This window comes from Cydia pomonella, chromosome 12 (assembly GCF_033807575.1).
Source record: "Cydia pomonella isolate Wapato2018A chromosome 12, ilCydPomo1, whole genome shotgun sequence".
Classification (NCBI taxonomy): Eukaryota; Metazoa; Arthropoda; class Insecta; order Lepidoptera; family Tortricidae; genus Cydia; species Cydia pomonella.
The window spans coordinates 18,088,618-18,106,347 of record NC_084714.1 but is presented as its reverse complement, the minus strand read 5'-3'; the positions used below and the strand labels follow the sequence as shown (position 1 = coordinate 18,106,347).

Below are 17,730 nucleotides of genomic sequence, written 5' to 3'. Positions count from 1 at the left end.
TTACTCTTGACTGACCCTTTATTAAGTTTTATGTCGTTAAATTAATGTATAAGAAAGGTCAGTTTATATAGCCAACGATGGTATTTCAAAGCGACCTTTGAAAATATTTGTATTAGTGGAAGTACGTAGACCTGCAAATTTCACAGTAGGGAACATCAAAGTCATAATACAAAACATAACACTGCCAATTTCACGGTTTGTATCATGCTGATTGCACTGCGAACCCCCGCTGTAGTTTAATTATAACGTGAATTATTATGTTTTGGATTTAGATTCTCCTTGGCCTTTCTGGAAGGGTGACTGCTGTTCCAAACTTGACCTTAGTACTGTTCTTTTGTTCTATTAAGATACCAACTCAAGACCTGAAATATAAACAGAAGCAGAACAAAATGTATAAAACAGACCAGAAAGGTTACTATTCACAACATTTCTGATGTGAGAGATGAATGTTCGCTTCACGAATGTGATTTGTAAAATTCTGATCTATCGTATCCTACGGAAGCATTACTACGTTAAAAATTAAAGTAGTTCAATATTTAAGTCTTAAAAACAGCGCTGCAGTGTCACTCATGTTGAGTTGATAAACTTCTGACAAAGGCTACGGAGACTGCTTACCATTATGCTTATGCCCATTTGTCACACCAAATGTTTAGTTATTAAACATTTTTTTTTATACTACGTCGGTGGCAAACAAGCACACGGCCCGACTGATGGTAAGCAGTCTCCGTAGCCTATGTGCGCCCCCCCCCCTCGTTGAGCTCTGGCAACCTTACTTACCGACAGGAACACAACACTATGAGTAGGGTCTAGTGTTATTTGGCTGCTGTTTTCTGTAAGGTGGAGGTACTTCCCCAGTTGGGCTCTGCTCTAGATCTGGAATGACGTCCACTGGCAACATGCAAGCAACATGTATTTTTTTTAACATTGTGTTTTCTGTATTCGCTGCGCTGGTTATAAATACATCTTCATTATCTCTTTCTTTGTTTCAAAATAGTTAGCTGGGAGTACTGGGGTGGTTACTGTTTCGTCAATTAATGGCAGAAAACACAATAGTCGGGAACACAGAAGTCCTGTTTAGTTAAATTTATACAGATTGTGCTCATTCTTGCAAGTCTCTCTCTCACCTTCAGAATTCTGCCCTCCTAACTTAAAGTGCAATAACTCATATTAAAATAATATTTAATTGTGTACTTTGTTCTCATACGATGTGTCACTCAATTGAATGAGATTACAAAATTAGTTATTGCACTTAACATTAGGAGGGCTGAATTATGATACGCATCTGTTGCTAAGATATATTATGTACCTACTTTTCTCGTGCTAATCACTTACAGCAGTGGAACCATGCTGGTTCCATTTTTATCACTTATCACTATGCCCGTCACTTTCGCGCTTACATACTTGTTAGAACGTGACAGGCATGGTGACAAATGATAAAGAGTCGACCATCTTAGCCCTACTGCTAAGGTAGACATGTCGCCTTCGGAAACATGGCAGCATCCTAAAGTCTTTCATTCGTTGATATCTGACTGAGTCTATGCACTTCGACCTTCTTCTTATTTTATTCAGGCTAGAATGTTCCAGCAGGCCTTTTAGCTTGAGGACGGCAGTGCGGAGCACCTTTTGCTGCTGACTGAACCACAAAAATATGAAGAACTTATAGGAAATGTGACGAAAACATATAAACAGTTGACATTCGGGCGCGGCGCCAACATTGGAATCTTACACACGCTTTTTGTCATTGGCTTGCCGTTCGTTTTAATTAGTTTGTTTAGGCTTTTAATAAAACGAGATAGAGAGAATATTTGAAAAGCCTGTATTCGATTTGGGTCTAGGTCACGTATGAAATGTCTTTGATCCTTAGTTAATATATGTCTGTATTTGCGAACGCGATGCGAATTCAATTTATTAATATGAATTCGCGTTCGCAAATTAAGCAATACATCAAAACATAATGTAGGTACGGTCAACCAATTTGATTCCTAGGCCACTATAGAACCATGTCATAATGACTTCTACGACAGTGCTTATTGAGTGATGCATGTCATGTATAGAGTAGTTAAAGCGACAAGGTTCTATAGTGGTCTAGGATTCAAATTGGTTGACTGTACATACTCATTATGTTTTGATGTATTAATTTGCCGTCGTTTCTAGTTGTTATTTATAATGGCTATAAATATTGTAGACAAATGTTAATTTTTGCGGATTAAAGACTTGCTATATTTATAAGAAACGCACTTTGCTGAAAACTTACTTTCTGCTTTCCATTAATAATACAATATAACACAAATAATACAAAATGGGGTTGTCATGTTTTACGATAATTGGGAGAATCAACTTTTTAGCGTCACTCGTTGCCATGGTTACGATTAGTTGTCCAGGGGACAAAAGTTCATTGAAATACTGATTTTATGGTACTTAAATGTATCAAACTTGCGTTTTTGTGGTCGTTATAACCAATGTCCATAATGGGCCCCTACTAAGCATGTTAATAGAACGGCATACAACGTCTCTTCAAACAAACTGTGCCACTGTTGTCCCTTGGGCAACGGGACAGGATAACAAAACAAAAAAAGTTGATTCACCCAATTACAAGTTATAAATACTTTCAACTATATAGTTTAAGTTCAGTATTAGCATCTAGTTTGGTTTTACAGCAAACCTATAAAAGCTAACGACCAATTAAACTGCTAACCACTAAGCTGAGGGGCTATCAAGTTGTTTGATGAACAACACTGTGCTGCAATATTATTTTCACCACACCAACTGGTAAAGGCCCTCTTGATTGTTCAAAAACTAATGAGAAAGTTGCATTTTATCCACATGTGGGGCAATGTAATCAGATGTTGTTTCCTTATGTTAGCTAGTAGAATTGACTTTAGAAATGATGATTTTGAAGGCCATTTTATTTATCACGTTACTTTGGATTTAATTTAATTCGATTTTTTTGGTATTTCGTAGTTAGTGCTTTCCTCGCGTTGGTGTGGTGAAAAATGTTGTGTTTCACTCGGAGGTAAATTTTGTTTAACCCTCGAGCCTTGAAACCCTAGCAACGCTCAAGATTATACTTCTCGAACCACTCGCTACGCTCGTGGTTCAATTTTGGAATCTTTCGCTTGTTCGGGTATCAATATTAGCATGGGCGGTTAAACAACAACTATTAATGGCTTTTCATAGCTTATTAATAGCTTAATAAAAGAGACGCTCTATTGCCATCCCTCTATAATGTCGACCAATTACAGACTATAGCAAATGTATATTCATTTCTTATGCTCTAAAAGAGGGTCATTGTTGTTCTAAAAAGTGTGCAGAAAGTGATACGTTTCTGCATTAGAGAATTTACTTTCCAAGTACGATTACTTTCATTCTTTTACGATAACTAAGCAATTGAAATTTGGTTTTGAATAGATTGGTTACTTATACAATCTTTATTCTGATATTTAACTCCCCGTTCCATAAATAACCATACTTTTACCTAAATTAATACAAAGTACCATGCTATAAATGAAATGCTATAAAAATTGTACTTACTTAGTCATGTTTAAAAAATGTTATCTTGGACTAAAACGCTAAGTTACCCATTATGAAAAGGGCTTTCATCAGTCAGCAATGGTAGATGTAGATGGCTGTCAAAGTTTGAAAACTGGCCAGGCCGTTGGCTACAGGCCGATAATTGCTCTATCACTTTTTTGCGTGTAAAGCAAGTAGAGTAAAAGAGAAGAAAACAATATGATCGTTGAGTACGTCGTCAAACATATTCATAGTAATATAGAACAGCATGGGGAATAAGTCTTAATTAAAATTTATTTTAAGTATTTATATGTTAATAGAAGTTTAATATATGATAAGATTTATTATAAAGCTGAACGAATAAAACAATAACAAACTATTGGCGCTCGGACGCAGTGAGTGAAACTACCTCGGGGGAGATTAGTGACTTCCATCCCTTGATTAAAAATGTACTATGAACGCGAACTGTAGAGAAGTATCTCGTTTTGGTATTAGAGTTACTTAGAGTTTGGTATTAGAGAGTATTTTATTTATAATATGTATATGTTATAGTATTGTTGTACTAGATATCGGGCTAGATCTGAATGGGAAGCATGTGGTGATAGGGTATGCAGATGATCTAGCTTTGCTTGGAGAAACGAAACAAGATGTTGCCGAGTCCGCTGCAGTCCTGGAAACCGAGGCCAAAAAGGTGGGCCTAAGTATCAGCCATGAAAAGTCAGAGTATCTTCACATGAAACGCTATAAAAACACGCGCGTCAAAAGAGAAGGTCTTCATGTTGGAGGTACCATATATAAAGGGGTGGCCAAATTTAGATACTTAGGCTGCACCGTCACCGACACAAATACTCGTGAGGAGGAAATTGACATCCGGGTTCAGAACGCCTTGCGATGTAGTGCCGCCCTTCATAAAGTGTTAGTGTCCAAACTCCTGAGCAAGAACATAAAAATACGTATATATAAGACGGTCATACGGCCCATACTCATGTACGGATGCGAGACTTGGACACTGACACTTAAAGAAGAAAATAAACTCCTGGTGACAGAAAGGAGAATACTTCGAAAGATCCTGGGCCCTGTGAGAAGAGAGGATGGCAGCCTTAGACTCCGCAAAAACGTCGAGATTGAAGATCTTATGGCTACACCCAATATTGTCGGCGAAACAAAAGCTCACCGTCTCCGCTGGCTTGGCCACGTTTTGAGAATGGAGGAGGATCGCGGCGCTAAAAGGGCATACCTGGGACGCCCGGTAGGGCGGAGGCCTATCGGACGTCCCAGATATCGCTGGGGCGATGCTGTTGAAGCGGACTTGCGCGATCTCCAGGCCGATAACTGGCGGGAGATGGCGCAGGATCGAGACAACTGGCGTGTACTCGTGTCGGAGGCCAAGACTCATTTTGGGTCGCTGCGCCATTAAGTAGTAGTAGTAGTAGTATAGTTTGCGTATTCAAAGTACTACGGGTTTTCTACTTTTTATTTTATTATTATTGATTGCTCTCGTCCTACTTTTATGTGTATCCATAATTCTCATACTTATTGCTACTGTTAATATTGATTTATCTTTCACGTGTTAGTGTTTGATCCTTTCGCATCTTCTCAAAGGTTAGCTGGAAGAGTCCCTTTTAGGGATAAGTTCGCCTTTGTACATAACATTTTTTTTCGTTTTGTTTTGTCTGTTTTATGTTAACCTGTTTATGTGCAATAAGGTGACATACATACATACATAGAGAATTGCAGATATTTTTGACGTTGTTTCATCTGCTGCTTTTGATGCTGACTATACGGGGTACGGTACCCAAAATTTAACTATTATTACTACTACCACGCATAGAACTGGTACAGCACAGAGAACCTGCTCCGCATTGTTTTTATTATTCTTACGTTCTAAAGTATTTTATTACTATTTTAAGATTTAGGTTTAAAGTTTAAGGTTCCACTGAAGGTTGCACTATGTGCTCCGACACGTGCTGAGTGGTATCCTCTTTGGTACAACAAATTACTAAAGTCAAGTGTTAATTTTAAGATTGTTGTGTGATGTTTCAAATAAATTATTTTCATCATTCAGTAAACTGTGCCATGAGTTGTTGTTTGGACAACAAAGCATAGAAGCGGAACGTGAATCTTGCGACCCAAAACGCGTAATTGCCATGAATTTTACGGCGCTTTACGTTTTGGTCGCGTGGGCCACCGTGATACAGGTTGCGATTGCAATAATTTCTTTGTTTGGTATGGCTTCTCTATAATAATAATAACGCAATGGTAGCTACTTCATAAGTTTAATATTTCAAGAGGGAAGAATAGCTTTCCGATCCTAACGAAGTAACGGTACTTTTTCTATGAAATTTCCATTTCGGGAAAAAATTTTTCTAATAACTAAATATCACTTTGATTTTGATGTCGATCGCTTCAGCATAGTATATTATAGGTTTCGCTTTAAAAAATTTTTAAAGCAAATTAAATAAAGAGTAAAACCTATAAACCTAGTCTTCCATTGTGTCGATAAAATACTAAAAAAATCATGGAGAATGGAAAAAAACTTAGAAGTGGAAAAACATTTTCTCTTTTATTCAGACGAGTGCGTGGTATATTTCCTTCTTAATATAACTACAGGATATCACGTTCAGTACGGATCAAACGAAGTCAAACGAAGTCAAACTGAAAGTGAAAGCTTGATTAATTGAGAATTGAACCGCATTGAAAACGAAACCGTATATAATAAACCATTCATTCAATCATGTATTCAATTATTTTAAATGCCAAAAATAAATTCACTTTCTGTGAAACAGCTTGTTCTACGAACCATCGCCGGGAATGTCAGTAAAGTTGATATTTTGTCAGTTGTTTTCCCATTAATAGTACCTAGGACTTCCGGTTTGAGCGCCATCTTGATAGTCTCGTCTCGTGATTAATTCCTTTGTTTTTTGCTCATTCATATTGTTTAAAATGTAATATCGATAGCTTATAATTATACAGTAAATAATGTGGTAGTTTGCAGTGAATGGATAATTAATCTTGAAACGCGTTTAACCACCATTTTGGAGTCAGGCCGGTAGTTCACGTGCTACTTGTAAAGGCCAGCTATCGCTTAACAAGAGCTTATAAAATCACCGTACACTCACTGTACTTACCGTACAATTTCAGTCGTATTTAAAGCTACTTATACCTTAATACTGGTGAAATTGTCCTACTGGGCTGAAGCCATAATTTTAAAAGAATGAATAGTACCTATAATAAGTATTATTTATTTGCCAAATGTGAGATTGAGCATGACACATCGTACTTGTTCAAGACTGACATTAATGATTATTGTTTATTTACACGGCTAATTGGTTTGTAATGAAGAGTGGCCTCCCACGAACTCTTTAATTTTTTTCACCTTGAAATCGTTTGGGTGAATCAACTGTTTCTTGCGAGCCGTTGCCATGGCTACGGTCGTCTGGGTCACTCTTTAGTTTAGAGCATTCAGGGCCTGTTTCACAATGTCCAAGTATGGGATAGCTAATTAACAAATAAATTAACTGAAGATTATGAAACGCTAACGATGAGTTTTTTCGACAGATAAGTCGCAAGTAGCTTATTCAGGACTTTATTTGGCTATTGTGAAACAGGCCCTTAGACAGGAGTCGCCTTTAAGAACTTACCGCTCTGCCGAAAACCTTGCAGAATTGTGTATACTTTTGTATAGACTGACGTTATTCTGACATGGCTATTTTTACGTTACGTACAAAGTAAACAGTCATACATTTGACGAAAAATCGACAGAATGTTTTGTACAGAAAATAACAGACATGGCTCTAAGCTCTTAAGGTATATCCTAGTTTTATGGTATTAAAATTAATTAATCACACGATTTTGTAGAGAATATAAGCTCTTTTCACAATGGTCCATCTACCAAGAACGATAATATAAAGTGGTGCTTACAAGAGTTCTAAGAAACTGTGATATTATTGTCGCCTGGCTGACGGGACTGCCCAACAACGTGAAATATCTGATTTATCCATTTACATTCTTTGGATATATCAAGTTAATGATTATAACCTCGATGATTGGCTTAAAATGTAAAACCGTTAAATCGAAAATCCGTCCCATAGAATTAAAAGCAGTTAACACCTGTTGGATTGTTCTTATATATCGTAATCAAAAGGGGCATACTTAATACAACCCTTAGTGGCTAAGTGAAACCTTGAGATTGTCAAAGCTCTATGTACAGTCACGGGATTTGAAAGTTTGTCAATTCTGAAAATTTATACCATTACATAGAATCGAAAAGTATGAAACAAATTTTTATAAAGTACGAAGTCATTTATTTTCTAGGAACAAATGAGCATTCTATACTATTTCCTATGGGCTATATGTACTTCATAGTAAAAAAAAACAGAATATGATATACTCGTATCAACAGACGACGCATAGCCTAAACCGTTGAAATTAGGAGTTTGAAATTGGAACAACATACTTATTCTTCAAAGGTTGTAGATTTTTTAAATTCCACCCCTGAGGAGGTTTGTATGGGCATGTGATAAACTGATTACCACGTTAAAGTTGCGGGCAAAATTGATTCATATTACGAGTCACACAAGGTGTCTGAGTGCATTGAATGTAAGCTTTTATGCCACGTTAAATTTTAACAGAGATCAACGTTTTTCTTTTAGTTGACAGCTGTCAGCGACGTTTTAAGATTCACTAAAACTTTTGTGATTTTACATTTTAATGAATTTCTCATGTAATCGATCTGTTTTTGTTTGTTTTGGAATGGTACGGTGGAGTCACATTTCGTGTTTTTTTTTTATTAAGCTAGTTACTGTAACATTTACGTTGTCATATCAATTAAAAACAATATCAGTTGTGAGCTGTCATCTATAAGTGTCTGCATCTAAGCGTCTGTTAATGTTCTATATTTGCTTATTCCTATGTAATCGTGTAGATGTATTATCTGTTGGTGATCCTTATATAAATAAAATAAATCCAGGGGGGGCGCTTGAAATAAGACTTTTCTGACAGTAGGTGTTTTAGTCTATAGTCTATCTTTCTCACTTATATTGTTATTTTTAAGTTTATTTATAGTTGAGATACTGTTATTTAATTCCTTGCATTAGCATTCCTTGTTTAGATAGATAGATAAATCATTTATTTGGCAGCTGCAAAAAGATTTCGCAGCCACTCGTCAAATCCTTGATTCGTCAAGTAATACACTCGTCAAATCCTTGATTCGTCAAGTAAGACACTCGTCAAATCCTTGATTCGTCAAGTAAGGCACTCGTCAAATCCTTGATTCGTCAAGTTAGACACTCGTCAAATAAAGTAATTAAATTAAATTATAACACAATATAAAGTTTAAATAATCATAACAAAAACACAAATTATGACAGTAACAACATAAAAATGCCAAAAAAGAAAATTAAGACAACAAAATAGAGTTAAGCACACACAAAATGGAATAATTAATAAAAATAAAATAAAATAGAGTTTAGTAGTCTATTATTTAAATTCAAGATCTAAATCCCAAACACGTGTTGGGTTGGTTCCTTTGCGTTAGAGATTTCTCATAAAATCTTTGAATCGAGTCCATTCTAAGCTAATTTGCAAAGACTCTGACATGACAAGTCATATTTTCAAAGTATCTTGATGTGTATGGTGACATTTCCACACCTCGTTATTGCAAAGTATGTAGAGTTTTTTATCCAACGGAACGCGAATTCAGAAAAGGTGCAATCGGTAAACTAATTAACCATCGACAGATCCCAAATGTCACCCGTACACGATCGGTTCGGTGACATCAGCTAGGAATAGATTGCTGGCCCGCTTCCAGGTTATTCGGCCCTAGTTGATTCAAGTTCACTGCCGGTGCTATGAGAATCAACGATATGATACTTTAGTCAGACAGATCTCAATGTCTACGAAGCAATAAGATTAGTATACCTACCCAATTGTGTCGACAGATCTCAATATCTACGAAGCAATAAGATACTAATCTTATTGCTTCGTAGATATTGAGATCTGTCGACACAATTGGGTAGGTACTTGACACATGTTGAATATTTTAACAAAATTTAGATAAACGGATATAAAATGAGCCATCTATTATAAAAAACAGGCCAAGTGCGAGACGGACTCGCCCATGAAGGGTTCCGTACCATTTATAACGTATTAAAAAAAACTACTTACTAGATCTGGTTCAAACCAATTTTCGGTGGAAGTTTGCATAGTAATGTATATCATATATATTTTTTAGATTTTTCATTCTGTTTTTTTAGAAGTTACAGGGGGGGGGGACACACATTTTTTCACTTTGGAAGTGTCTCTCGCGCAAACTATTCAGTTTAGAAAAAAATGATATTAGAAACCTAAATATCAGTTTTGAAGACCTATCCCTAGATACCCCACACGTATGGGTTTGATGAAAAAAAATTTTTTTTAAATTTTTATGACGTATTAAAAAAAAACTACTTACTAGATCTCGTTCAAACCAATTTTCGGTGGAAGTTTGCATGGGAATGTATATCATATATATTTTTTTAGATTTTTCATTCTGTTATTTTAGAAGTTACGGGGGGGGGGGGCACACATTTTTTCACTTTGGAAGTGTCTCTCGCGCAAACTATTCAGTTTAGAAAAAAATGATATTAGAAACCTAAATATCATTTTTAAAGACCTATCCATAGATACCCCACACGTATGGGTTTGATGAAAAAAGATTTTTTGAGTTTCAGTTCTAAGTATGGGGAACCCCCAAAATTTATTGTTTGTTTTCTATTTTTGTATAAACATCATAATGCGGTTCATAGAATACATCTACTTACCAAGTTTGAACAGTATAGCTTTTATAGTTTCGGAAAAAAGTGGCTGTGACAGAATTGGACAGACAGACGGACATGACGAATCTATAAGGGTTCCGTTTTTTGCCATTTGGCTACGGAACCCTAAAAAGTGGAATTTAAAAAGACATATTGAGATTTTAAAAAAATACAAGGCTCCAAAGTCCGAAAAAAAACTTACATTATCATTTTGTTAGAGGCGTTTCAATCGTCGAGTGCGAGCGTCAGACTTTAACTCTCATTTCTGACCTCTGTGTTGCCTTAATGCCATGAGTGCTATATAGACATTTAATCCCCAGGAAAATCAATATCGATTGACATTATTTCCAAAAAATTGTCAAGTAGCCAATTGTATTTGAATAAGTAATTGTTCCTGCGGCTCTGTCTGATTAAAGTATAATTTCTTCTCAATTTTAATGTTGGTTATTTTTTATTTATTTTTATTATATTTATACAACGTGTCCCAAAACTCAACGATAAGCCGGCACCAGAGGATGGAGCTGCTTATGATTAGTCGAGAAAAAATAAGGAAAAAAATATATCTCAATTATTTTAGAAATTACAGAAAAAAAATGAAATTCATTGAAAATCGACATCCCTAATGGTATTTTTAACGACCATGTCTACAAATATTCAAATATTACTGTTTTTTATTTTGTTTTTGGAAACTTCAGTAGCCCTGCTATCTAACACAGTTCTTAAAAATACCAAAATACATGTAGTTTTTACACAAAAAATAATCAAAATTCATTTTGTCCCTACAATTTTGAAAGATTGTTTCTTACAGTCCACTTTCAATCATCATGGTGTAAAAAAATAGTATCGACACCACTATGGCAATTATTTTCAAAAGTTGACGCAACTAACCAAGATTCCAAAATGGTATAATACTTTTGGAAACCTAGTCACAACAAAAAACAACGAATTTTTAAACAAGAACCGACATTTTTAAATGTTGATATTAATCACTTTTGAAAAGGGTTGTTGTTGCAAGTTTTAAAATTTCAATGGAAAATGTGGGTAGTTAATACAATTTTCAAGTCAGTACACTCTGATCCTTTGTTCGCTGTGCACCGTTCCGTATTAATTGATGTGGCTCTCATACTAACAACTCTTGGCTTTGCTTTTTGGACTGGTGATCTGCAAACTGTACTGACCTGGCATTATTTTGGACTGTGATTGTGTTTTGTGTATTGGACTTTTTCCGTATTCTGGATTGTTTAGCGTTTATTAATAATGTAGTAAATGAATTTAAAAAAAAGGAAAAAAAAATGTACCATTTCTTTGCATTTATTCAACATTTTTCAACAACAAAAATCCTTTTTTGGGTACAGTAAAAGTGATTACCGCCAACATTAAATAATGTCGATTCTTGTTTAAAAATTCGTTGTTTTTTTTTGTGACTAGGTTTCCTAAAGTATTATACCATTTTGGAATCTTGGTTAGTTGCGTCAACTTTTGAAAATAATTGCCATAGTGGTGTCGATACTATTTTTTTACACCATGATGATTGAAAGTGGACTGTAAGAAAAAATCTTTCAAAATTGTAGGGACAAAATGAATTTTGATTATTTTTTGTGTAAAAACTACATGTATTATGGTATTTTTAAGAACTGTGTTAGATAGCAGGGCTACTTAAGTTTCCAAAAACAAAAAAAAAAACAGTAATATTTGAATATTTGTGACATGGTCGTTAAAAATACCATTAGGGATGTCGATTTTCGATGAATTTCATTTTTTTTCTGTAATTTCTAAAATAATTGAGATATATTTTTTTCCTTATTTTTTCTCGACTAATCATAAGCAGCTCCATCCTCTGGTGCCGGCTTATCGTTGAGTTTTGGGACACGTTGTATATATATTACGTTAGAACGATAGAGCTGAGAGTCTAGCAACAAAGTATGGTAAGTCTGAATGAATGAATTTAAGAAATCATTATCGAGTTGATGGCATACATTTAAAAAAATCTGAAATAGCCTATAAAAAATATTAAGTAAGTTTACAGTTTAATATCGTATTTACCTAGCATAAAGAAATCTTAGTTAATAATTCCTCAAGGCAAGAATAAATTGTAGCTGAGGCCTATTTCTCGAACGGTATTAGTCTAATATTATTAGTGTGTTGCCATGGTAACCCATACGACTTGACAGTCCGTGGACTATTAGTCTAATATCGTTCGAGAAATGGGCCCAGCCCGCGGAGCTAGAATACCTATACCAAATATTTTTCCATCTGGCCTGAAAAGTACGTGTATTTCAATTACGAACTTTTCCCCAGAGGCATTTTGCTGTAGGCTTGACAAAATAAAATGTAAAAATTGAACATCTAAACGCATAGGCTTTAATAGAATCCATCTCGTTCATCATTCGCTTGCCCTTATCCCATTCACTTGGGGTCGGCGCAGCATGTTTCTTCCATACCTCTCTATCGCCCGTCCCCTCATCATTCGCTTGGGTTAGTTTCGTATCATCTCTCACACAGTCCATCCACCTTTTCTTCAGTCTTCCTCCTGTTACCTCTCTCCACATTCATTCGTAATATCTTTCTCGTCACATGACTTTAATCCTTCCTCGAATCCACCTCGCTACTTAGGTAATTTAATTAAGGCATGGCTTCGAAAATGACTTTGCTAAATAACGGCAAACAGCATAATGGTTTCGCTTTTTGTTAACAGGTTACATATTGCCAAACGCCGAATGCATGTATTAGGTATTTACATTTGGTTAAAAAAATCAATAATGAAGTGACTGCTGTACGAGCACACATTTTAATGTTTGTTGTTATATATTGTTAACAATATTAAATTAACCCAAAATTGTCTTGTAGTGTTCTATGATTTGGTATAGGCCCGTTATAATATTACAGACCAGTGTTGGCCGAACGCTAAATAGAATTGAAAATATTGAGAAATAACCATTACAAATTGAACCGTAAACAGTAACGGCCGGTTACAGTTTACGGTTTAATTTGTATTGGTTGATTCAATATTTTCAATTCTAATTAACATTTGGCCAACACTGTTACAGACACTGATAGATACTGTTAGATACATTGAAAGACGACCCACAAGCCGAGGCAGAATAAAAGGGTCTAGTAGGCTAAGGAAGGAAAAATATTAATGAAAGCGTTTAGCTATCAAAGGCGTCTTTCATTTTGAAGGAGATTTTCTGTTTAAATGAGGTTTAATTTCGTTGCCTAGCAACAGAGAGTGTTTATTTTGAACTTGACGCATGGCTGTCAAGATTGCAAGACTCATTTGTAGTCATAGTTCAACGCTATCGTTGACATTGATTTTTTTTATGTATATTGCACCAATTATATTGAATTGATTTTTCGTATGGTAGTTGTTAGCTACACTAACTATTAGCAATTTATGTGATTTTTCCATAGGTATAGCTTTACAAATACTTTATTGAAAAGAGCTGTCAAAAAAATCTCTGACATTTTAATCATTATTTTTTCAGGGAATTATATATTTAAAATAATCTGAGTTATATTCCTACTCATTCTTTGTAGCTATGATTTGGTTTGATTACTCTACCTTATAAAGTTCAGGAGAAAAACGACTCTGAAAAATGTGTCTATAAAATGACGTTTTTGACATTATCTCGGTGACGGTTCAAGATACGGCTGAAAGTTAAGGTGTTTCTATAGTATAAGATCCACAAACGACATTAACGGCTGAAAGTTAAGGTGTTTCTATAGTATAAGATAACCCACAAACGACATTATAAAAATCCGATATTCGTCACAGGGGCCTCTTCTGCTTCCTTAGCCTGCTAGACCCTTTGGGACATACACTTATTCTTCAAATAAGAGGTTCAAAGAGAAATAAATTTTAGAAACATAGGAATCACAAAACACGTCAAGACACGATATAATAAGTAGCTAGTTTTACGAGCCCGGAAGGCAATCTGCCAACTTGTTTTGACATTCCATACTGTCCAATTACAGTAATAACGTTTAGTGTTTTAGAATTAAGAGAAGTTTTAACATTAAAATGTGATTAGGAGCCATTTTACGAGTATTTATAATGTACACGTTTTGTTTAATGTGGACATTTTCCTAATATGATAAGAAAGTGTACCAACATTTTTATCTCCATTACCATTTTTAGACTTTGTATGACAGTAACGAAATTGAAGGAATGAAAAAAAGCATGGACATTTTGGGATACTTATTTTCTTCTATTGGGATCGAAATACCTTGTGATTCTGAGTACAAATGACATAAACATTCTCAGATCTGAAAAAAAAATTTAGTGTACAACTTTATTTTTTGTTGAGCTATTCTTATATAAGTTTATATACCTGGGCGACCGAGCTTTGCTCGGTTATAACTATTTATTGTAATATGGTGGTGTATAGGTGATAATCTTAACTACATTTTTTACTAAATTAAACTTGTCTAAAACAATAAAAATTTAAAAATTATATATAAACTTGAACATATAAAAAAAAACAAAAGTTAGTCATCGGGTGAGAGTCGAACCCGTAACACTCGTTTAGCAGTCCGCGTCTTAACCCGCTGGACCAGACGGACAGTGGCCGGCAACACGAAATTAGCGACCATATTCTGCGTCGAAAGAAAAACGCATGAAAACTCGAAAACACGCGTTTTCCCAAACATAAGACTAATCTAGATCGATTGTATACCCCCCAAAAACCCCCATATACCAAATTTCAGCGAAATCGTTAGAGCCGTTTCCGAGATCACAGAAATATATTTATATATAAATATATATACAAGAATTGCTCGTTTAAAGGTATAAGATATACAGTGTGTATTTTTGATTAACCTCAAACTTAAACTAGACGTAGGTTTTAATGCTATAAAACAATTCTAAAAGATTTTTTTAGTTTATTCTTCACTACCAGAGCACAATTAATTTTTGAAATTTTTTCGAGCGGCAATGTGTGTCGTACATCATGATCACTTTTGACAGTTGTGACGCCGCCGCGTCATTAATGAGACGTTTTGAGTTAAAACAAAGTAGTGATACATTGCTTGCTGAATTATTTTGTATGAAAAAATAAAAGTCGTCCATTTTTTATAAAACCTATGAAAGTGTGTTTATTACAGCCTAAACTAACTGCCCTTTGATTATGTGTTAATATCAAAAATACACGCTGCATTTGCTATACGTGGTTTGGGGTCGAAAAATCGTTCCAGTTATTAGGTCTTATTTCTGGGAAAACTCGCTTTTTTATATGTTTTCCGACCAAAGCTCGGTCTCCCAGATATTCTTCCTTATACAACATATATACTTAGTAGCTATTGCGTAGGTAGCACCAGCTCTTTGCAGCAAAGTACTTATATAGCCCGGTATACTTATTAACACAAAATTGACGAACTCACACCTCATTTGTTAAGGTAGTTTATTTTGCAAACATATTCCAATATGTGTTCTATAATATCTCGACTCGTCAAACGCAAAGGTTACCTTTAACTAACTAGGTGAGAAGATGTTTTGACGGCCCTAAAATAACACCCTTGGCTACCCTTGATTAAATATGGTTTTAATATATGGCGGACGAGCAATGAGACGTGGCGTAAAGGGCAAGTTACCTATACATACCTATATAGAAGTATCTTGCCCTTGCAAGTCTACCCTTAACTGAGACGCATATATGGACCGTCGTGTGAAGATACAATATTAAACTATACAATGCAAATCCTCTTTACTGCACAACCTCAAAATAGATTTACAAAGGAATACACGTCATAATACAAAAAGACAGGTAAACAACAAGCGGTCAACAACCTTTAGGTAGTAGAGAAATTATATTGTTAGTTTGACCATTTTTTTTTCTTTCGAGCGAATATTTCCGAAAATATTCTTTTTATCAAAAAATGGTTTCCGAAGACCATATTCATTTTGAAAGACCTAACCAACGACACCCCACATCGGTAAGAGGTAAAAGCGAACAAAAATATCCGTAAGCTCTTAAAATTTTTTTTTCATTTTTATTATTTTACCATTTTGTTGCCTTGATTGATTTAATGTATCTACAATACATATGCCAAATTGCAGCTTTCGAACGATGAAGGAGCAAAGCTTCGGACAGACAGATAGACGACTTGGCGAAACTATAATATATTATAGTTATGCTATTCAGGTATTCACTGCCGGCGACTTTGTCCTCGTAGCAGTCGTTAAAATATCCCCTCGTAAATTGCAACTATCATTGTACCCCTTAGGGGATGAATTTCGAGATACAAAGTATCTTATGGCTTTTCTACATACAAAATCCAATCTGTAATGACGACATGAATACATAGAAAATGACACACATCAAAGACATATCTTGCACACCTCGATCTCTTTTTGTTTACGGACGAGTCACAACACGCACCGCCATAGGTACAGTTGTACCTATGCTCCGGCAGAGGGGAAATAGTATGAATGCCGTCTCCCTTCTCGGTGTTGCTCGAAGGTGGTGGAGGTCGGATTCAAACCGGCGTCTTTAAGCTTATGCGGCTAACGTCCTGAACCTCTAGGCTACTCCATCACTCCATTACTCATCAGTACCCGATCCAATTTCTCAAGTATATGCAATCTTAGAAAGACTAGGTATTAGGCGTATTAGACTAACTCTAAGCACGCCGCCTTAAGACGGAAGTAGACCACATGATCGTCCATCCAAAAAGAGAAAACGTTTTTTCACTTCTAAATATTTCCCATTCTCCGTTTATAGGAACCTAGTTTATCAATAAATTTAAAAAGATTTTGGCAAAAATGTTGGTTCAAGCTTTTATCGCTGACTGTATCTTTTTTTCCACAGGCAACTAATACTTATCGAGACAATTCTAAAAACCCCAAACACAATTAGGTTGCGTTGTTTTATCACAGAGTTCCCGTGGCTACCTCGTGTCTCCATCATCAGATCAGCTCGATGGTACCATAATATTGCATTGTCACCCGACTTACATATGTATGTCCAGCTTGGAAACTGAATATTCGTCTTCGTTAAACCAAAGCAAGCAATCAAAATGCTAACCCTACGTCGCGTTATCTACGTTTCCTTCTGAACGCATCTGTGAAATTGCTTTCACGCAGGATAGGCACGCAGATAATCCATTTCTTAGCGGATTCTTTGTTTTGGTGCCATCCCTCTTCCCCCGGACCTCCGTGAGGAGTAGACGTGTAAACCATATGTACGCTCATTAAAAAAGTAAATAAAATGTATTTAATACCATAAAATAAATTAAATTTAAATAGTGAAAATTCGCCGTAAACTACCAGGATCGCATAACAGCTGCGCCAACTGTGAGTAGTATCTGTGCAACAAGAACACTACCGTGACACTACCAATCACGTTAGCAAGAAAGAGACAGCTATAGTTATCTTACTTCGCCGCTCGCGTGCGACGCGCCTTAACCGGCGCGAGCGCATGCTACACCA

At 35.6% G+C, this 17,730-nt stretch overlaps 3 protein-coding genes across 3 annotated transcripts in view; 2 read left to right on the top strand and 1 right to left on the bottom strand.

Moving 5' to 3' along the window:
- The window catches only part of LOC133523759 (adenylate cyclase type 2-like), a 302,517-nt gene that overhangs the window by 12,258 nt on the left and 272,529 nt on the right, over positions 1–17,730 (top strand). The gene's annotated exons all lie outside the window — the stretch shown is intronic.
- LOC133523760 (pre-mRNA-splicing factor ATP-dependent RNA helicase PRP16) overlaps positions 1–17,730 on the bottom strand; it is a 454,093-nt gene that overhangs the window by 189,944 nt on the left and 246,419 nt on the right. The window lies entirely within an intron of this gene.
- LOC133523771 (uncharacterized) lies at positions 3,698–4,947 on the top strand. Its single transcript, XM_061859501.1, has one exon. The coding sequence runs from the start codon at positions 4,244–4,246 to the stop codon at positions 4,925–4,927; it is 684 nt and encodes a 227-aa protein (XP_061715485.1). The 5' UTR covers positions 3,698–4,243; the 3' UTR covers positions 4,928–4,947.

Excerpts from the sequence above, each read along its gene's own strand:
- LOC133523771 (XM_061859501.1), top strand. The coding sequence starts at position 4,244 with ATGAAACGCTATAAAAACACGCGCGTCAAAAGAGAAGGTCTTCATGTT.